At 46.5% G+C, this 23307-nt stretch overlaps 1 protein-coding gene across 1 annotated transcript in view; it reads right to left on the reverse strand.

Moving 5' to 3' along the window:
• Positions 1-852: 852 nt before the first annotated feature.
• Positions 853-23307, reverse strand: part of LOC138661486 (major histocompatibility complex class I-related gene protein-like) — a 40227-nt gene continuing 17772 nt past the window's right edge. The window contains exons 4-7 of the mRNA XM_069746199.1: positions 21873-22145; positions 19530-19628; positions 12545-12574; positions 853-1063 (exon numbers count right to left, since the gene is read on the reverse strand). Of these exons, the coding sequence (XP_069602300.1) occupies positions 1014-1063; positions 12545-12574; positions 19530-19628; positions 21873-22145 (452 nt within the window). The 3' untranslated portion in view covers positions 853-1013. The remainder of the gene's footprint in view (positions 1064-12544; positions 12575-19529; positions 19629-21872; positions 22146-23307) is intronic.

Below are 23307 nucleotides of genomic sequence, written 5' to 3' on the forward strand. Positions count from 1 at the left end.
GCAACTCGGTTATGCGTACAGTGAAGCATGATGAAATGTTAGCGATGCCTATAGTGGAGCATGGCGGGAGCTTGGTGCTCTCTACAGTGAAGCATGGCAAAGGCATGGTACTGCCTACAGTGAAGCATGGCGAGAGCTCGGTGATGTCTACAGTGAAGCAAGGCGGGAGGTTGGTAATGCCTGCAGAGATTATGGAGAGTTGCCTACAGAGAAGCTTGGAGGTGGCTCGGTGATGTCTACGGTGAAGCATAGAGATGGTTCTGTGATGCTTTGAGGCTGCTTGCTTCCGATGAAGTACCAGGAGATTCTAGGAGAAAATGACATACCTCCTGAAAAGAAACTTAGCTGAATTTTGGGTATTATTGGATTTTCCAACAAACCAATGATCCCAGGCGCAGTACAGTCCACAAAGACTTGATTTCAGAAGATGTCCTGGAAGATACTGGAGCGGCCGTCACAGTTGTCTGACTTAAACATGACAGAAAATAATTGTTGGAATGTGAAGAAGGCGGCTGCAGCAAACAGAAGAGATATAAGTGATCTGGAGGCCGTTGCCAATGAGGACTGGGCTAAGAGTGCCCCGGAATGCTGCTAGAATCGGGGGTCTAGCTAGGCATCACATTTGCAGCTGGTTATAACACTGTCTCCTGTGGGCCAGTCCGAGCCGGGCTAGCGGGCACAAGACACTATTCACAGTACAACACATAGCGCGACTGGTGCCTTCAGGGGCAGGAAAGCAGCAGCACAGTCCACCATCCTCACACAGTTATTGTTCATGCATCCAGTCCAGGTCCAGTGACTACCATGAGTTCACCCAGCACTGCCCACATGAATATTAGTCTGTCATTGCTCTCAGCTGTCATTGTTCTCTAGGATTTTGTATTAGTTTGATGCTTTGTCCACAGTTACTTGGGGCGGAGGGGACAGGTCCAATGTGCACCGGTCTGTAATATCATTTTTTAAGTTAAATATCTGCCCATTTTGGACTCATCCTGAATATCTGGTCTTATAAATCAGGATTCCTCAGAGACTTCATAACTGGTCTCCCCCGATCCGTCCGACACTGTGAAGATATGTGAAAAATGGCAGAATTACATCATGTACACAAACACATATACAAAGAGCAGCGTCCTCACACAGTGTGCAGTGATTACACTATATACAAAGCCTCCTGCGCTCTACTTGGACTAGATGTATTGTTCTGCTCCCTACCTGTACTATATGTACTGTACTGCTCTCTACCTGTACTATATGTACTGTACTGCTCTCTACCTGTACTATATGTACTGTACTGCTCTCTACCTGTACTATATGTACTATACTGCTCTCTACCTGTACTACTTGTCCTGTACTGCTCTCTACCTGTACTACATGTACTATACTGCTCTCTACCTGTACTACATGTGCTGTACTACTCTCTACCTGTACTACTTGTCCTGTACTGCTCTCTACCTGTACTACATGCACTATACTGCTCTCTACCTGTACTACATGTGCTGTACTACTCTCTACCTGTACTACATGTACTATACTGCTCTCTACCTGTACTACATGTACTGTACTGCTCTCTACCTGTACTACATGCTCTGTACTGCTCTCTACCTGTACTACATGCTCTGTACTGCTCTCTACCTGTACTACATGCTCTGTACTGCTCTCTACCTGTACTACATGCTCTGTACTGCTCTCTACCTGTACTACATGCTCTGTACTGCTCTCTACCTGTACTACATGCTCTGTACTGCTCTCTACCTGTACTACATGCTCTGTACTGCTCTCTACCTGTACTACATGCTCTGTACTGCTCTCTACCTGTACTACATGCTCTGCACTGCTCTCTACCTGTACTACATGTGCTGTACTACTCTCTACCTGTACTACATGTACTATACTGCTCTCTACCTGTACTACATGTACTATACTGCTCTCTACCTGTACTACATGTGCTGTACTGCTCTCTACCTGTACTACATGTACTGTACTGCTCTCTACCTGTACTACATGTACTGTACTGCTCTCTACCTGTACTACATGCTCTGTACTGCTCTCTACCTGTACTACATGTGCTGTACTACTCTCTACCTGTACTACATGTCCTGTACTGATCTCTACCTGTACTACATGTCCTGTACTGCTCTCTACCTGTACTACATGCTCTGTACTGCTCTCTACCTGTACTACATGTACTGTACTGCTCTCTGCCTGTACTACATGTCCTGTACTGCTCTCTACCTGTACTACATGCTCTGTACTGCTCTCTACCTGTACTACATGTACTGTACTGCTCTCTACCTGTACTACATGCTCTGTACTGCTCTCTACCTGTACTACATGTACTATACTGCTCTCTACCTGTACTACATGCTCTGTACTGCTCTCTACCTGTACTACATGTCCTGTACTGCTCTCTACCTGTACTACATGTACTGTACTGCTCTCTACCTGTACTACATGTGCTGTACTGCTCTTTACCTGTACTACATGTCCTGTACTGCTCTCTACCTGTACTACATGTGCTGTACTGCTCTCTACCTGTACTACATGTCCTTTACTGATCTCTACCTGTACTACATGTCCTGTACTGCTCTCTACCTGTACTACAGGTACTGTACTGCTCTCTACCTGTACTACATGTACTGTACTGCTATCTACCTGTACTACATGTACTGTACTGCTCTCTACCTGTACGACATGCACTATACTGCTCTCTACCTGTACTACATGTACTGTACTGCTCTCTACCTGTACTACATGTACTGTACTGCTCTCTACCTGTACTACATGTGGTGTACTGCTCTCTACCTGTACTACATGTCCTGTACTGCTCTCTACCTGTGCTACATGTACTGTACTGCTCTCTACCTGTACTACATGTACTGTACTGCTCTCTACCTGTACTACATGTGCTGTACTGCTCTCTACCTGTACTACATGTACTGTACTGATCTCTACCTGTACTACTGTCACGATTCCCCTGACCGCTGTCACCAATGGGTCAGGATTCACACCGTGACCGTCACCCCTACGTCACAGATTGAAGTGACTTTAGGCCAACAGACGGCTATCACATGTGCAGGGGGGCTTATCTTAGTTATCCCTCCACTCCACGATGTGATGAAAAACCACACACAAGGCTATTGACCTCTTAGTTTACAGCAGGGGCTTATTCTAGGTACCCCACTGCTTTTCTATATACCACGAACTGCAGGGATTTATGTATATCCCGCTTACAGTTCCACTTAACACTTGCAGCTCTCTGGCGCCCCCCTTACTCTCAGGTCAGATTAGGTACTGCACCCTGGGTAATTAGTCGCCAGAAAGGCTGCCTGCTATGTACTGGCTATTGGGCACGCTGCAGCGACGCGATAACTACTCCCACTCAGGCAGGAACAATAATTATCAACGCGCAGTCACTTCAGCATCGCTCAACAGTCTGCACACTATCGGTATCACTGCCACCAGCTTCGATTAAACGGGTCCGAAGCTAACCCAACACAACAGTAACAGTAGCGTAATTCTCTTCAAGAGACTTAGGGTACGGTTTTTAGAGCATGGAGAAGAACTAACATATAATAGTATATCCCATTAAAAATAATTAGGCAGTGCTTTATCAAAAATAGTTTATAAAGATGTTACAAATGAGACAATTGCAAATATGTACAAGGGTAATTATGAAATAAACAGGGAGTAAATAAGAAAAGGTAACACTCACATGTTCTCAGTTCATTTCAGGCAAAACCATGCGGCAGGCAGATGTCCCAATGCATAGTATAGATCAAGTCCCCAGGCAACAAAACTCCAACTGCCGGCTGGGTTAAGTGTGGGGGCTTATATACTCCAGCCTTGGGACATCACTAATGATATTCACTGAGGTCTCCAAGATATTTACGTTGTGAGACTCTCAGGACAAAGACATTCCTGACTAAGAAGGGAGGGACCACAGGTGGCTTTGCATGATTGGTCACCTGCAGTGTAAGGCCACACCCTGCTCACACACAGCTTCAGGTTACCCAGTGTCTATCCTAGGGCTGATTGGTTGTATGCAGGACGGGGAAAAGAGGGGGGTTTTACAGCGACCATGTGGTACTCCGCACCAGGGTCAGTGGTGCCGAATTCCCTCAGCTATGGTGCTAAAAGGCAGAGAAACTACTACCGATTTTATACCTTGTCCTCACACCTTCCCCTTTTGGTCTGCGCTAGGGAGGCAGAACCCCACGGTATGCCTCCATGAGCACCTCAGTAGGTTCACCCTGGCGGGAGAGTCCATCTGCATTCCCATGCTCTTTGCCCGTTTTGTGTTCAATGGTGAAGTCAAACTGCTGAAGGGCAAGGCTCCAGCGTAGCAACCTGCCGTTGGTTCCACACATGGCGTTCAGCCAGCGCAGAGGGTTGTGGTCGGTCACCACCGTGAAGGGGCGACCGTACAAGTAGGGCTGCAAGCGCTGCAGGGCCCAGACTATGGCCAGGCACTCCTTCTCGATGGTGGAGTAGGCCACTTCCCTCGGCAAAAGTTTCCGGCTCAGGTATAACACGGGGTGCTCTTGGTCCTCTGAGTCAACCTGGCTGAGTACAGCACCAAGGCCAAACTCACTGGCGTCGGTCTGCACCAAGAACGGTCGACTGCTGTCGACTGTTTTTAACACAGGAGCGTTGCACAGTGCGGTTTTCAATGCCTGGAAGGCCCCCTCACAGCCATCTGTCCAGTTGACAATGTGAGGTAGCTTCTTCCTGGTGAGGTCCGTCAAAGGTTTTGCCAGGCTACTATAGTGCTTTACGAAGCGCCTATAGTACCCTGCAGTGCCCAAGAAGGACATCACCTGTTTCTTGGTCACGGGAGTGGGCCAGTTCACGATCGCGCCCACTTTCTCCGGCTCTGGCTTCAGGGTGTTCCCGTCTACCCGGTGCCCCAGGTAGTGAACCTCCCTCATGCCCATCTGACACTTTCCCGGCTTGATAGTCAGTCCTGCTTGGTGAATTCGCCTGAGCACCTCCTCGAGATGCTGCAGGTGTTCCTTCCAGGAGGGACTGAAGATGGCAATGTCATCCAAGTACGCCACGGCGTACGTCTCCAGTCCCTGAAGCAGGAGGTTGACCATCCGCTGGAAAGTGGCAGGGGCATTCTTCATGCCAAAGGGCATGACCGTGGACTCGTACAGTCCAAAGGGTGTGATAAAGGCGGACTTCTCCTGCGCCTCGGGGCTCAGGGGAATCTGCCAGTATCCTCGACTCAGATCCATTATTGTTAGGTAATCTGCGCCAGCTAACTTCTCAAGCAGCTCCTCGATGCGCGGCATGGGGTGCGCGTCAGAGGCTGTAATGGCGTTGAGCCCCCTGTAGTCCACGCAGAACCGGGTGGTCCGGTCCTTCTTTGGCACGAGAACTACAGGTGAGGCCCACGCACTCTTTGACCGTCGAATCACCCCCAGCTGTAACATCTCATCAATCTCCTGGCGCATAATCTGCTGCACCTGGTCAGAGATTCGATAGGGTGTTCGCCGTAGTGGGGCGTGATTCCCGGTGTCCACCTCGTGGACTGCTAACTCAGTCCTCCCAGGTCGGTTGGAGAACACGACCCGGAAAGGTTCCAGTGTGGTTTGCAACTGCACCCTCTGGGGTTCAGTTAACGAGGCGCTTACCTCCACATCCTCGATGGACCCATTGGCCTTGGCTTGGGCCAGCAGGTCCAGGAGGGTGTCTTCCTCACCGTCTTCGGGCAAGCTGCAGACCGGTAGGACGAAAGGTTCACGTTCGTGATGAGCCTTCATCATGTTGACGTGAAAGGCCTTTCGCCTACCCCGAGCGTGGTCAAGCGTGACCACGTAAGTGACCGGGTTGAGCTGTTGGTGGACGACGTACGGGCCCTCCCAGGCTGCCTGAAGCTTATCGGTTGGTACGGGGACCAGCACCCACACCTTTTGACCCACGTGGTAGGTCCGCTCCCGGGCGTTCTGGTCGTACCAGTGCTTCTGATCAGCCTGAGCCTGCGTCATGTTGTCATGCACCAACTGCGTCAAGGTCTGCATCTTGTCACGGAAGCGCATGACATACTCCACTATGGACACTTCAGAAGGGTTCGGCTCCTCTTCCCAGGATTCTCTTACCAACCCAAGGGGTCCCCGGACTCGCCTGCCGTACAGGAGCTCGAAGGGGGAGAACCCCGTCGAGGCCTGCGGAACCTCTCGGTAAGCGAACAGCAGGTGTGGGAGGTACCGCTCCCAGTCGCGCCCTTGAGTCTCAACCAGCATGCGTAGCATCTGTTTGAGGGTACCATTGAAGCGTTCACACAAGCCATTGGTCTGTGGGTGATACGCACTCGATACCAGGTGCTTCACCTGCATTTTCTTACAGAGAGCCTCCATTAGGCGAGACATAAATTGGGTCCCTTGATCAGTAAGCATTTCCCTGGGAAATCCTACACGTGAAAAGATGGCCAACAGGGCATCCGCCACCTTATCTGCCCTAGTTGACGACAGAGCTACTGCCTCTGGGTACCGGGTAGCATAGTCTACCACAGTAAGGATGTATTGCTTTCCAGAGCTGCTGGGGACGGCCAGCGGGCCCACAATGTCCACCGCGATCCTCTGGAAAGGCTCCTCTATCACTGGCAAAGGGATCAGGGGAGCCTTAAGAGCAGGCCCGGCCTTCCCCACTCTTTAACAAGTGATACAGGAGCGGCAGTAGTTTGACACATCTGTCCCCATCTTAGGCCAATAGAAGTGTTGAGACAGCCGGGCCTTAGTTTTGCCGATCCCCAAGTGTCCAGCTAGCGGGATCTCATGGGCAATCCGCAACAACTCACCCCGGAATTGCTGGGGGACGACCAACTGTCTTTCCCTCAACCACTCCTTTTGGGATTCTCCGGGTACTGTCTCCCGGTATAACCTTCCTTGTTCCCAGAACACCTTCTCCTTATCAGTCTCGGAGAAGGGCGTCCCGGCAAGTTGTCTCAAACTCTCTAGGCTCGCATCTGTGTGCAGAGCGGCCTGAAACTCCTGGCTAGGGAAAGCCAAAAGCGACGTCAGGGTCCCTTCCCCACGGGAACCCTCTTGGACCTGCTCTGGGTCCACCTCTGGTTCAGTCACAGTGATGACTGAGGAGGGTCCGGAAGGCTGACAGTTATCTGCGTTCCGGGCACTCTGACTGCGGGTGACAGCAGCTACGTAGGCCGTCTCCCCGGGGATTTCTACAGTCCCATCAGCCGGCGCTGCTATGGGCTCTACCTCCCCATCCACCCCCAACACTTCAGGGGCAGTGCTACTTATGTGCCAGTTACCTTCCTCACTGGCACTGGTCACTTTCATGGCATCACCTTCCTCACGGTTCCCATGCATCTCCCCATTTCCTGTAGCACCGACACTGGCCCCTGTTAGGGGTTCCTCAGCCGTCTCACTCCGCAGAGCGACGTGGCTGGGCACGCCTGTACCTATGGACACATTAACCTTCACAGAAAAATCATTATCAGGTTCAGCTGGCACAGGTACAACATTTTCACCATCAATCCTAGGAAACAAATGGTTAATAGATGCATCATTACAAGATAAAGCATGGTCAGGTAACACATGCGATCTCCCATTATCATCATCATCAGGGTTAACTTTACCCTCATTAGTAGATTGGGGAGGGGTGTCAGGGACGTAGTATGCATACATCCTCCCCAAATCAGTCCCCAACAAAACATCAGTGGGCAAATTATCAGACAGCCCCACTTCCTTCACCCCGCTCCCAGCACCCCAATCAATAAAAACCCGGGCCATCGGTAAGGGACAGCTGATGCCCCCAATCCCAGTGACAGTTAGGGTTTTCCCCGGAATGATTTCTTCAGGGGCCGCCAGTTCGGGTTGGATGAGAGTTCGTTCAGCCCCGGTGTCTTTGAGGCCTGTAGCAACATGGCCTCCCACAGTGACGGGCTGTACGTTGTCACACACCCTCCCAACCACACCACCCACCAAAAGAACTGCTGCATTAGGCCCTGGGGCCTTGGCTTGGGTGTTCTTCTGCTTGGTTGGGCAGGAGGTACTGATATGACCAGCCTGATTGCAGGTGAAACACTTGCGAGGTTCGGTGGTAGGTCTGGTGTTGTTGGCCACAGGGCCAGGACCTCTGGTGTGTTGGCTGGCAGGGGTACTGGCGTTGTTTGCAGGCTTACCCCCTCTCCAGCTGGTGGTGACTGGCTTCCGCACTTCCGATCTACGGTTGGCCTCATAGGCATCGGCAATCTGTGCTGCTTTCGTCACGTCTTTGGGTTCTCTGTCCATCACGAACTGTCGCACCTCAGCTGGGCAAAGATGAAAGAACTGGTCTTTGATCATCAGGTCTCGCAGCTGTGCAAAGGTGGTCACTGACAGTCCTTGGGTCCACTGGTCAAAGTGGGTCCCCAGTCCATGCACCACATCACTGTAACTGTCGTGTGGGCCACGTTGGAGGGTCCGGAACTTTCTACGGTACACCTCGGGTGTAAGCTGGTACTTGGCTATCAGAGCCTTTTTGATGGCCTCATAGTCACCATCTTGTTCTTGAGGGAGGGCAGCAAACGCCTCCAGAGCTTTACCTTTCAGCCCTGGTGTCAGGTATCGGGCCCATTCATCTGTAGGCAGCCGGTACTGTCTGCAGGCTTTCTCAAAGGCCCGCAGAAACGTGTCCAAATCTCCGTCCTTCTCCATAACAGGAAAGTGATCAGGCCGGGGCTTCGGTGTCTGAGCGCTGCTAGGCTCACGGTTGGTCTGGGACAACCCCTGCATTTGCAGTCGGGCTAACTGCAACTGGTACTCCCGCTCAGCTTGCCGCTCGGCTCGCTGGGCCTGTGCCTCTCGCTCAGCTCGGGCCTCTCTCTCAGCTCAGGCCTCTCTCTCGGCTTGCTGGGCCTCCTGCCGGTATTGCTGAATCAGCTGCCGACGTCCCTCATGGTCGTCAATGGGGAATTCTTTCAAGGCCGCCTGCAGGTGGGGGTCCAATTCGCCCGGATCGCTAACAGGGCCAGCATTCAGTGGTTGGATCTCTGCTGCAGCACCATGTTCGCTTGTGCTGGCTTCTGCGGCCTCTGAGCTCTGAGATTGGTCTCGAGCGGCTTCCCATTGCACCAGATCTGCGACCAGTTGGGCTTTGTTTTTGCTTGCAAAGTCAATGTGCTGTGACTTGCATAAGGCGACAAGGGTGTCTCTGGTCTGCTGCTCATAGAAGGTTTCTCCCAGCACAACCATGGTTGCCAAATAAAAGATAGGATAGAAAAACGAAGAGAAGGGGAGGGGATAATTACCAGTACGCAATTGTCTCACAACTAAAAAGCACTGAGTTCGTTCTCCAAACTTATTTGTGCAGAGTCCTCGCAAGAACTTTCTGCAAGTTTTTAGTGAGAGGAATGATTACTCAAACCAAATCACTAATGCTCTAAGACATCCCACCGCCTTGCCACCAATTGTCACGATTCCCCTGACCGCTGTCACCAATGGGTCAGGATTCACACCGTGACCGTCACCCCTACGTCACAGATTGAGGTGACTTTAGGCCAACAGACGGCTATCACATGTGCAGGGGGGCTTATCTTAGTTATCCCTCCACTCCACGATGTGATGAAAAACCACACACAAGGCTATTGACCTCTTAGTTTACAGCAGGGGCTTATTCTAGGTACCCCACTGCTTTTCTATATACCACGAACTGCAGGGATTTATGTATATCCCGCTTACAGTTCCACTTAACACTTGCAGCTCTCTGGCGCCCCCCTTACTCTCAGGTCAGATTAGGTACTGCACCCTGGGTAATTAGTCGCCAGAAAGGCTGCCTGCTATGTACTGGCTATTGGGCACGCTGCAGCGACGCGATAACTACTCCCACTCAGGCAGGAACAATAATTATCAACGCGCAGTCACTTCAGCATCGCTCAACAGTCTGCACACTATCGGTATCACTGCCACCAGCTTCGATTAAACGGGTCCGAAGCTAACCCAACACAACAGTAACAGTAGCGTAATTCTCTTCAAGAGACTTAGGGTACGGTTTTTAGAGCATGGAGAAGAACTAACATAATAGTATATCCCATTAAAAATAATTAGGCAGTGCTTTATCAAAAATAGTTTATAAAGATGTTACAAATGAGACAATTGCAAATATGTACAAGGGTAATTATGAAATAAACAGGGAGTAAATAAGAAAAGGTAACACTCACATGTTCTCAGTTCATTTCAGGCAAAACCATGCGGCAGGCAGATGTCCCAATGCATAGTATAGATCAAGTCCCCAGGCAACAAAACTCCAACTGCCGGCTGGGTTAAGTGTGAGGGCTTATATACTCCAGCCTTGGGACATCACTAATGATATTCACTGAGGTCTCCAAGATATTTACGTTGTGAGACTCTCAGGACAAAGACATTCCTGACTAAGAAGGGAGGGACCACAGGTGGCTTTGCATGATTGGTCACCTGCAGTGTAAGGCCACACCCTGCTCACACACAGCTTCAGGTTACCCAGTGTCTATCCTAGGGCTGATTGGTTGTATGCAGGACGGGGAAAAGAGGGGGGTTTTACAGCGACCATGTGGTACTCCGCACCAGGGTCAGTGGTGCCGAATTCCCTCAGCTATGGTGCTAAAAGGCAGAGAAACTACTACCGATTTTATACCTTGTCCTCACAACTACATGTACTGTACTGCTCTCTACCTGTACTACATGTACTGTACTGCTCTCTACCTGTACTATGTGAGGAAAATGTATATCACATAAGTAGCTTCTCTTGCTCAAGGCTGTGGGCTAACAAGCCCCCCTTCCCTTTCACTCAGCTAAGAGCTGCTTTGCCAATATACTGGGGGGAGTTTTATGGCCAAAAGGTATTTACGACTAGACTCAAATCTTCATCTAGCAGAGAACTGTTTAGAACTGTCTAGAAGTTTCCAGAAATCCATGAAAGTTCTTTGTTTGCTTTTTGTAAGATATTATGTACAATGTTTACGTTACGAACACGAAAATATATATTCTTATTTTCCTTCTACCCATCCCTCGAAACACGGGCTTCTAACTCCATCTGGTAAAGAAGTAGGGATTTCTCTGTAAATATGTATCCCAGATAGGACATATTTGATCTCATTAGAATGCTCACGTTAATCCGAGATGAATGATGGGTTTGTTATGACTATGACATGTTTTATAGCGGAGTTACTGAAATTAGATATAGATTAGAATAAATGAGTTAACTGAAGAGGTAGGAGGGACGATGTGATCCAACCCCTTTCTGGGATGTCACAGGCTGAAGCTATAACTGTCTGCCACGATCCCCAGCTCAGTCTTCTTCTTCTTGCTTGCTTGCTTGCTTCTTCTGGAAAGCCCTGCGCACGTCCAATGAGCTGGGACGTATGGTTGCCTGCCATGCTTTGAACATGTGAGTGTTATCTTTTCTCATTTAATCCCTGTTTATTTTATAATTACCCTTGTACATATTTGCAATTGTCTCATTTGTAACATCTTTATAAAAAATTTTTGATAAAGCACTGCCTAATTTTTATGGGATATAATATTTAATATTAGTTCATTCTCCATGCTCTAAAAACTGTACCCTAAGTCTTCTGAAGGGAAATACGCTACTGTGTTGGGTTAGCTTCGGACCCGTTTAATCGAAGCTGGTGGCAGTGATACCGTGCAGGCTTTTGGGGAGATGTTGTAGCGACTGCGGAGTTGATAATTATTGTTCCTGCCTGAGCGGGAGTAGTTTATCGCGTTGCTGCAGCGTGCCCAATAGCCAGTACATAGCAGGCAGCCTTTCTGGCGACTAATTACCCCAGGTGCAGTACCTCATCTAACCTGAGAGTAAGGGGGGCGCCAGAGAGCTGCAAGTGTGAAGTGAAACTGTAAGCGGGATATACATAAATCCCTGCAGTTCGTGGTATATTGAAGAGCAGTGGGATACCTAAAATAAGCCCCTGCGGTAAACTAAGAGGTCAATAGCCTTGTGTGTGTTTTTTTTCATCACGTTGTGGAGTGGAGGGATAACTAAGATAAGCCCCCCTGCACATGTGATAGCCGTCTGTTGGCCTAAAGTCACCCCGACCCGTGACGTAGGGGTGATGGTCACGGTGTGAATCGTGACAAATTGGTGGCAGCGGTCAGGGGATTCTTGACATACTACATGTGCTGCACTGCTCTCTACCTGTACTACATGTCCTGTACTGCTCTCTACCTGTACTACATGTCCTGTACTGCTCTCTACCTGTACTACATGTCCTGTACTGCTCTCTACCTGTACTACATGTACTGTACTGCTCTCTACCTGTACTACATGCACTGTACTGTAATATAATCCATTCTAAACACAAATGTTACCAATTGTTACAAACTCAGATTGTGGTGATGCATCCATTGTTTGCTGTCATTTAGTTTTGGCTGGTTTAGTGAATGTAGCGGGTGTTCTCCCTGTGAATTGTACCCAGATTGTGACGTGATTATTTTAGAAATATGAAGATGTATATATATTCAGGATGTGCAATATACATGAAGCTTTTACAGTAATTACACCCTGTACATGAAGAATAGAGCTGCAGAGGACAGAGAGCAATACTCACTGCTGGCCGCCTTATATTTTTCTTTCTTTTCTGAAATAAGCACAAGAGGTGGAATCAGCAAGGGAACAAATCATCACAGATCTTTAATTTATTAGGTTTAGGGTGCAATCACTTTTCATACAGGGCCCTGTAGGTTTGGATTTCTTTTTCCCTTAATAATAAAGACCTTCATTTAAAACCTGCATTTTGTGTTTATTTGTGTTATTTTTGTCTAATATTTAAATTTGTTTGGTGATCTGAAACCAGAAAGGGGACAGACACTTTTTTACACAACTGTAGATGTATACATATACTCAAAGGAAACAGAAGAGAACTGTGAAATAATATTAAAATACAGTATTTTATTGATGATAATAGTTCATAAAACATATTGAACAATGGGAGCCTCTAAAAGAAGGACACATGAGATGCCTGGTGTACGAAAAATAATTACGGTACCCCCATAGGCTTAGTAGTTAGTTGGAAAGGTCAATGCAAATGCTAAAGAGGTAATGGGCTAATTAAAGGGGTAAAGCTCAAACAATAAATGCTATTTGATCTGCCACTGTTCTATTATAGCTGTTATGCTGTGTGATCTGATACTGTTCTATTATAGCTGTGATGCTGTGTGATCTGACACTGTTCTATTATAGCTGTGATGCTGTGTGATCTGACACTGTTCTATTATAACTGTGATGCTGTGTGATCTGACACTGTTCTATTATAGCTGTGATGCTGTGTGATCTGACACTGTTCTATTATAGCTGTGATGCTGTGTGATCTGACATTGTTCTATTATTGCTGTGATGCTATTTGATCTGACACTGTTCTATCATAGCTGTGATGCTGTGTGATCTGACACTGTTCTATTATAGCTGTGATACTGTGTGATCTGATACTTTCCTTTCATGCTGCAATGCTCTGTGTGTTCTCACACCTTTCCATCAAATTATTTTTATTAGGTTTTAAGGGAGACGGAACATTATACATGAAGGATATAATCAAACAAAATATTAATTAAAGGGAACCTGTCACCCCCAAAATCGAGGGTGAGCTAAGCCCACCGCCATTAGGGACTTATCTACAGCATTCTGTAATGCTGTAGATAAGCCACCGATGTAACCTGAAAGATAACAAAAAGAGGTTAGATTATACTCACCCAGGGGCGGTCCCGGTCCGGTCTGTTGGGTGTCGAGGTCCAGTCCGGGGCCTCCCATCTTCATCAGATGACGTCCTCTTCTTGTCTTCACGCTCCGGCACAGGTATACTTTATCTCCCTGTTGAGGGCAGAGCAAAGTACTGCAGTGCGCAGGCGCTGGGCCTCTCTGACCTTTCCCGCTGCCTGCGTACTGCAGTACTTTGCTCTGCCCTCAACAGGGAGATAAAGTACGCCTGCGCCGGAGCTGCAGCATGAAGACCAGAAGAGGACGTCATCCTATGAAGATGGGAGGCCCCCGACCGCGACGCCCACTGGATCGTACCGCCCGCCCAGGTGAGTATATTCTAACCTCTTTTTCTCATCTTTTAGGATACATCAGGGGCTTATCTACAGCATTCCAGAATGCTGTAGATAAGCCTCTGATGCCGGTGGGCTAAGCTCACCCTCGATTTTGGGGGTGACAGGTTCCCTTTAAATGGCAAATTACAAAATAGGTATCTACAGTTGAGGCCAAAAGTATTGACACCCCTGCAATTCTGTCAGATAATACTCAGTTTTTTTCCTGAAAATGATTGCAATCACAAATTCTTTGCTATTATTATCTTCATTTAATTTGTCTTAAATGAAAAAAACACAAAAGAGAATGAAGCAGAAAGCAAAACATTGATCATTTCACACAAAACTCCAAAAATGGGCCAGACAAAAGTATTGGCACCCTCAGCCTAATACTTGGTTGCACAACCTTTAGCCAAAATAACTGCGACCAACCGCTTCTGGTAACCATCAATGAGTTTCTTACAATGCTCTGCTGGAATTTTAGACCATTCTTCTTTGGCCAACTGCTCATGTCCCTGATATTTGAAGGCTGCCTTCTCCAAACTGCCATTTTTAGATCTCTCCACAGGTGTTCTATGGGATTCAGGTCTGGACTCATTGCTGGCCACCTTAGAAGTCTCCAGTGCTTTCTCTCAAACCATTTTCTACTGCTTTTTGAAGTGTGTTTTGAGTCATTGTCCTGCTGGAAGACCCATGACCTCTGAGGGAGACCCAGCTTTCTCACACTGGGCCCTACATTATGTTGCAAAATTTGTTGGTAGTCTTCAGACTTCATAATGCCATGCACACGGTCAAGCAGTCCAGTGCCAGAGGCAGCAAAGCAACCCTAAAACATCAGGGAACCTCCGCCATGTTTGACTGTAGGGACCGTGTTCTTTTCTTTGAATGCCTCTTTTTTTCTCCTGTAAATCCTATGTTGATGCCTTTGCCCAAAAAGCTCTACGTTTGTCTCATCTGACCAGAGAACATTCTTCCAAAACGTTTTAGGCTTTCTCAGGTAAGTTTTGGCAAACTCCAGCCTGGCTTTTTTATGTCTCAGGGTAAGAAGTGGGATCTTCCTGGGTCTCCTACCACACAGTCCCTTTTCATTCAGACGCCGACGGATAGTACGGGTTGACACTGTTGTACCGTCGGACTCCAGGGCAGCTTGAACTTGTTTGGATGTTAGTCGAGGTTCTTTATCCAACATCCGCACAATCTTGCGTTGAAATCTCTTGTCAATTTTTCTTTTCCGTCCACATCTAGGGAGGTTAGCCACAGTGCCATGGGCTTTACACTTCTTGATGACACTGTGCACGGTAGATACAGGAACATTCAGGTCTTTGGAGATGGACTTGTAGCCTTGACATTGCTCATGCTTCCTCACAATTTGGTTTCTCAAGTCCTCAGACAGTTCTTTGGTCTTCTTTCTTTTCTCCATGCTCAATGTGGTACACACAAGGACACAGGACAGAGGTTGAGTCAACTTTAATCCATGTCAACTGGCTGCAAGTGTGATTTAGTTATTGCCAACACCTGTTAGGTGCCACAGGTAAGTTACAGGTGCTGTTAATTACACTAATTAGAGAAGCATCACATGATTTTTCGAACAGTGTCAATACTTTTGTCCACCCTCTTTTTTATGTTTGGTGTGGAATTATATCCAATTTGGCTTTAGGACAATTCTTTTTGTGTGTTTTCATTTAAGACAAATTAAATGAAGATAATAATAACAAAGAATTTGTGTTTGCAATCATTTTCAGGAAGAAACTGAGTATTATCTGACAGAATTGCAGGGGTGTCAATACTTTTGGCCACAACTGTAAAGGACAAAGGTATTGTGAAACAAGGGTCTGATGGGATAAAGGCAAAGGGGACAGGGGAAAGATAAGTATAAAACATTACATACAATATAATAAAATAAGGTCAACCAATACTTTATGCTTGAATTAAACACACAGTTCAAATAGAAATATGAGGTTTCTATCATAGCAGTGATGTGATCTTACAGTTTTCTTTCATAGCCGCGATGCTGCGTCATCTGACACCTTTCTATCTTAGCCAACTGGAACTTTTGAAATCATTAGTACTTCTCTGGTATCAGATTTGGCCTGGAATCGGTTCAGTTAGCCTGGGGCGTTAATAATGCTGTTGTCATTTCACTGGTTGTTCTTGTTAGGAACTAATTACTACATATTGGGAAAGTCCCACACAACCTGCCGTATACCAGAAACACCCTAAGTGATTGAACTGCTCTGACTTATTAAAGGGCCTCTGTCAGGACATGATGGCTGTTCAAGGTGCTTCATGGGGGGTCCAATCATTTACATACACATTCACACCTGCTTGTTTTCCCTCCATCTCCACCCCCTTCCTCTTTGGTTGACAGCTTAGCTTCATAGGACCAGAGAAGTGCTGAGATAGATAGAAACTAAGCAGGTGGGAAGGTGCAATTACATGATTGGCCACTAATAGGGAAAATATGGACTAAAAATTTCCACACCCCCCTTACTCCTCTCCACCCTGTCCTCCCTTTGTTTGTCTTATTCCTTGTATGATCTTCTTCTTCTCCTCCCTCCTCCTACTTTTATATCTAATAGAATTTATATATCCTTCTTAGGTAGTGATATTCACCAATGTTGTGGTATGCTTTTCGTTTGTTTGTCTTTTTTTTTCTATTTGATATATCTTTAACATACCGTATATACTCAAGTGTAAGCCGACCCGAGTATAAGCCGAGGCACCTAATTTTGCCACGGAAAACTGGATAAGCTTATTGACTCGAGTATAAGCCGGGTATGCATTGTCCACCTCCCCCGTCCTGTCCTGCTCTGTGTGGCTCCCCTGTTGTATGCATGGCTCCCCCGTCCCATCCTTGTATGCATGGCTCCCCAGGCCCATCATTGTATGTCTGGCTGGGCTCCCCTGTCCCATCCTTGTATGCATGGCTGGGCTCCCCCGTCCCATCGTTGTATGTATGGCTGGGCTCCCCCGTCCCATTGTTGTATGTATGGCTGGGCTCCCCCGTCCCATTGTTGTATGTATGGCTCGGCTCCCCCGTCCCATTGTTGTATGTATGGCTGGGCTCCCCTGTCCCATTGTTGTATGTATGGCTGGGCTCCCCCGTCCCATTGTTGTATGCATCACTCGGCTCCCCCGTCTCATTGTTGTATGTATGGCTGGGCTCCCCCGTCCCATTGTTGTATGTATGGCTGGGCTCCCCCGTCCCATTGTTGTATGTATGGCTGGGCTCCCCCGTCCCATTGTTGTATGTATGGCTGGGCTCCCCCGTCCCATTGTTGTATGCATGGCTCGGCACCCCCGTCCCATTGTTGTATGTATGGCCGGGCTCCCCATCCCATTGCTGTATGCATGACTCGACTCCCCCGTCCCATTGTTGTATGTATGGCTGGGCTCCCCCGTCCCATTGTTGTATGCATGGCTCGGCACCCCCGTCCCATTGTTGTATGTATGGCCGGGCTCCCCGTCCCATTGCTGTATGCATGGCTCGACTCCCCCGTCCCATTGTTGTATGTATGGCTGGGCTCCCCCGTCTCATTGTTGTATGTCTGGCTGGGCTCCCCCGTCCCATTGTTGTATGCATGGCTCGGCTCCCCCGTCCCATCGTTGTATGTATGGCTGGGCTCCCCCATCCCATCCTGGTATGCATGGCTGGGCTCCCCCATCTTATTGTTGTATGCATGGCTCGGCTCCCCCCGTCCCATCCTTGTATGCATGGCTCGGCTCCCCCGTCCCATTGTTGTATGCATGGCTGGGCGCCCCGTCCCATCCTTGTATGCATGGCTTGGCTCGGCTCCCCCCATCCTCCCCCATCATACTCACCCTCCTCGTGCCAAAGCTGCACGTCCCTGCAACTTCTTTGTCCCAATGCTGCAGCTCTTCCTGTGCTGAGCAGTCACGTGGTACCACTAATTAAGATAATGAATATGCGCTCCACGCCTATGGGAATGGAGATGCCTGCATATTCATTACCTTAATCAGCGGTACCTTATGACCGCTCAGCACTGGAAGAGATGCCGCACCGGGACAATGGAGATGCAGGGATGTCAGCGCAAGGAGGGTGAGTATGATGTCACAGCCGCCGGCTCCTGCCGCTGCTCCGCCGCTTCCCTCCCCCGCTGGGTTTCTGGACAATGACTCGTGTATAAGCCGAGGGGGGCATTTTCTGCACAAAAAAAGTGCTGAAATTCTAGGCTTATACACAAGTATATATGATATATATATATATAAAACTTGTAAGTCCAAGTCAATCACACTTCTGTGAAATCAACCTGTCTAGTTATGAAGAAACACTGATTGTGAATCTATTTCTCCTGCTGTTGTGCAAATAGAACAGACAACAGATAGAAATGATATGAAATTATCAAGACAACCCCTATAAAGGAGTGTTTCTGCAGGGGGTGATCAGAGACCATTTCTTTATTCTCATCCTTTTTGGCTGTTGTTTTGGTCACTTTTGCATTTTGTCTTTGCTCTCACCCCTAGAGCTACAGTACAGTAGCATGACGCAGTGTCTACAAGCCACAGAAGTTGCTCAGGTAGTGCAGCTCATCCAGGATGGCACATCAATGCGAGCTGTGGCAAGAAGGGTTGCTGTGTCTGTCAGCGTAGTGTCCAGAGGCTGGAGCAGATACCAGGAGACAGGCCAGTACACCAGCAGAGATGGATGGGGCCGTAGGAGGGCAAGAATCCAGCAGCAGGACCGCTACCTCCTCCTTTCTGGAAGGAGGAACAGGAGGGGCACTGCCAGAGCCCTGCAAAATGACCTCCAGGGTTGCACCAGTCTGTAATTTGATTTTCCACTTTGATTTTGAGCATCATTCCAAATCCAGGCCTCCATGGGATATTAATTTTGATTTACATTGATCATTTTTATGTTTTATTGTTCTCAGCGCATTCCAGTATGTAATGAATATAGATGTGAAACTGTAATATGTCATTCAGTGATATCTAGGATGTGGTATTTTAATGTTCCCTTTATGTTTTTTCAGCAGCGTATATATTAGTGGGAAAAAAATCAGAGCTTTGTTAAAAAAAAACAGCCGTGTGTCTTTCTTCTGGTCAAGGGCTGTGTGAAGGTGTGAAGGCTTTTTTGTGTGCAAAGATAAGACCAATTGACAGCATTTCTCATGTTTCATTTATGTTTTTGCTTTAAAGAGTTTAATATACAGTTGGACTTTTACAGACACCCCAGTACCAAATGTGTTTTATCTTTTTTAATCATTTGTTTTAATGTTTTGGGTTTTTTTTATTTCATTTTTTTTAGCTTTTCTTTTTTTAATATTTGCTTTATTTTTTAGCCCCCATGGGAAACTTTAATCTGCAATTATTTGATAGCATTATATACTTCAATAAAAGAGTATTGAAATAAATAGTTAAATTGACATTTTCCTATGAAGCTCTTCATGTTTCCTTCAGAAGACTGACATATTTTTATCCTATAAAGCCTCAAATTGAATGGCAGCAAGCAGGGCTCTTAAAGAATGGGCTAACTTTATTTTTGATACTTACTTTTGGATAGAATGACTCCAGCAATGACAGATGCGAGAACAAGAATGATGAACATCACCAGACTTAAGATCCAAAGCCAGAGGAAGCCATGCGGTGGTTCTTAAGGGTAAAAACAGAAAATTATGAGATGAAGATTACAATAAGGCATTAGTACATTTAATATACATATAATACACACATGGAAACAATACGGTGACAAAACTACTAATATTACTCTTCTTCACCATACTGGCCTGCATTTACTAATGTCGTCAGGAATCTAGATTTTGGTGCAAATCACCTTGCTTCTTACCAGACAGTTTTCCATAGTGTCTTGAAAAAGGGCAAAACTTTGGAAAGTCTAAAAATGCTCCAGAATTATTATTGCAATACATAAGTTTTTAAGCAAAAAAAAGGGTTATTCTCCCAAAAATAAGTAATCCCATATGCATCTTCTGTCACAACTCTGTTGTCGGGTGTCCTAGGACTAGGGGATCCTTCCCTGTCCCTAACGCTATTGGTGCCGTATCGCTCCCTGTTTTCCAGGTTACTTCTGATGGTGAAGATGCCTGGGCCACATACCTTGCCTTAGCTTCTCAATCCTCCCTCAGTCTGTACCCTTCCCCCACCCAGGGAAGAGGAGAGTAGTAGTATACAGTAATACACCAACCAGACTAGCAAGGTAATACGAACAGGGGTAATGAAAAATACTAAACATACAAATATACTCACACATAAACAACAGAGGAAAACACCAGGGAGTGGGGGATGGAGTTAAACCAAAGTAGGACAAGAAAGGGAATTATCACACACTCATAACCTAGTAACAATCACAGATAAATCCACCAAGTGCCTTCTCCAATAACAACCAACAACAACAACCTCCAGCCATGCAGCATAAGCTACTCTGACACTGAGTGCTAGCCGGGACCGAGATTATACAGGACATGGGAGTGGGTAAGAGTGCACAGCTGAGAGCCTAAACCTCCAGGAGCTTGCAACAGCAGATTAACACCTGCACTGCCGAAAGAAATAAAGAAATTTACACCATTTACTCCAGTGCAGGAGTAGAAGAAATCAGACGCTGAGGTCTTCTGGCTCCTCTCTGTCACGGTGAACCCATGACATCCTCTTTGGGATAAAGGATTAATTTCTGATCTCTCAGGGTCCGACTACTGGAACCCCCAGTGATCCTGGCATTGGAGCTCTGCAGCCTGTCTTGAGTGGAGCGGCGCTACACATGCTCAACCTCCACGCAATTATCTATGGGACAGCCAGAAATAGCCGAGTGCTGTACCCCGCCTTCTCCAGCAGTCCCACGGTCAATGAATGGAGCCTCAACTTCATTCCATATGGAGTTGCAAAGCAGATGACTTTATTGTTTTGGGAATAACCTTTCAATGGTTTAAAATAAGACATCAAATATTTGTCATTAGTTAAAAAAGGTCTAACGTCACGAATGGAACAAAAGGCATTGGCCCCTGAGGAAGCCACACGCTAGTGGCGACACGTGTTGGGCACTCTTTACCCTGGCAGAGGCATGGACTTTTTGCTAACCCAGGTTGCCCTACTCACACATACACCATTGCTCTATTGTTCATTTATACTTACCCCTAGCAATATGTTTTGTTTTCCAGCGTGGATTTACATATGATGGCCTTATCAGTTAATCAGTCTCTCCTATTTGCATGATTTCTGACTATTTGACTTTGTGGTATTTAACCTGATATTCTATTGGTTGATCACCCTATTCGGTTGATCATTTTTGGAGTCTTCTAACTGCCTATTTAATTGTTTTTATGTCCTTTTTGCGTGTAGCCGTTCATTAATAAAGGTTTATTTTTACTTTTTGATTTGGTCGGTGATCCCATTCTTTGTTCTTTGCTTCTGTAACCTCCAAATATAATACGCGGCCTGCACCAATGTGATAACTTTGCGGCGTCTTGTAACTGCCAGGTCCTACATCGTAAAAACTATGTTTTTATTTTTCTTATTTGGATTCCCTGGACTTAATAAATTTGTACCAACGGGGACACTGTGTGCTCGTGTACTGTGCTATGTGGACAAAGGTCCTTTTACAAGAACCGATGATCGCCCAATCGATCCTATGACTGATCGATCCCAATCTTGTCTAGTGTCCAATGATCCAACAATAATTGATAATTCACGTATTTAACATCAGCATCATTCGCCGGTAGTGTATCCCCTCGTGTAGAGAGTGGGTAAGCTGCAGATAATAATGTAAACTACATGGTGTCGAATGGTCAAATTGTGGTTTGCTCAAAATCCTTACAATAACTGCAATATGATCGTTACTTCTTACTGGCAAATTATCTGCCCATGTAAAACCACCATTAGCCCTACCCCATTGTACAAGGAGCGGCTCCTCCAGGCTGCTGTGATCCACATAACAGGAGTAGCTGTCGCCATCTTTGGGGGTCACTTCCGCGCTGACCCTGATCTGGTAGGTGCCATCAGGATTGGGGAGGACGTTTGTAGTCTCAAATGGGGGAACCTCGTCCTCCCCGTTCTTCATCCACTTCACATCCACAGCTCGGGGGTGAAATCCGTACACCTGGCAGTGAAGCTTTGTGACCTTTCCTGATTCCCGGTGTGTCACCTTTACCCCCGGCTGAACTAAGAAAGAAAAAGAAAACCATTTAATTTTTTGGGGGGCAATAAAATTGACAAAACCTACTTTTTTTAAATTCCCACTTTAAGTGACTTTGAGGGGTGTTCAGAACGGCATTCAGGACTGTGTTAACCCTTCAAGTGCTTCACAGGAATTAGTGCAAAGTGAAATGAAAAAAATAAAAAATTAACATTTTTTTCATTGAATTGTTACTTTAGCTTCAATTTTTTTCATTTCAACAAAGGACAATAGTGGAGAAAATGAACATCGCATAATGATTCACAATTTCTCCCAAATGTAATATCCCATATGGTGTCAGAAAGTACCCCCAAAATGAATACGCTATTTCTCCCAAATGCTGTAATACGGTATCTATGGCCATACACTAATGTTTGGGTACGGAAGACAATAAGCACAATTTGGCTTTTGGCATGCAGAATTTCCTAGAAAATTTAGGCACTACTTGCAAAGCCCCTAAAGTGCCAGAACAGTAGAAATCCCCAAAAAGGGAAATTACAACCCTCATGGACTTCATCTATGGGTGCAGTGACTATTTTCAAGATTTTCCAGAAATTAGCACACAGAGTGAAAATTGTACATATGCCATTTTAACGCCCCAAACGTGGTGCCCACCTTGTGCTTCTGGAGGCACGCACCCCATAAACTGTCAAACACGTTGTCCGGGACTTAATAATTGGTGCGAAACACAGCAGCACCGCACATGGCTCAATGGCCGCTGCCAAGTACTACAGTACATGAAACTGAACAGGAGGTAAAGTGCAGACCTGGGCCGCGGCCACTAACTAAGCCCCGTGCTGCTGTGTTCTGCCTTTACAACGTTTTGTTACAGTCGTTGCCAAAACACAATTTTCAGTTTATTTTTAGGTATGAGAGGTGTCTGACCCCTACCGATCTCATGCTCATCACCTATTTAGGTCATTAAGTTCTCGACAACATTTTTTGTGACATTCAGTTTTTTTTATAACTTTATTCCATTTTTGTGTCAGTATCATGAAAAAAAGCTCAATTTTTGGCCCTTTTTTTTTCCAAATTCAAGTTTTATTTAGGGATTCTGACATTTTCAATATATAAAGGTAATAAGCAAGATTTTGTTTTTACATAAATACAGTGATTTCAGAGGCAAAAGATTTTTCCATTATTTTTTAT

The sequence above is a fragment of the Ranitomeya imitator genome, chromosome 2 (genome assembly GCF_032444005.1).
Source record: "Ranitomeya imitator isolate aRanImi1 chromosome 2, aRanImi1.pri, whole genome shotgun sequence".
Classification (NCBI taxonomy): Eukaryota; Metazoa; Chordata; class Amphibia; order Anura; family Dendrobatidae; genus Ranitomeya; species Ranitomeya imitator.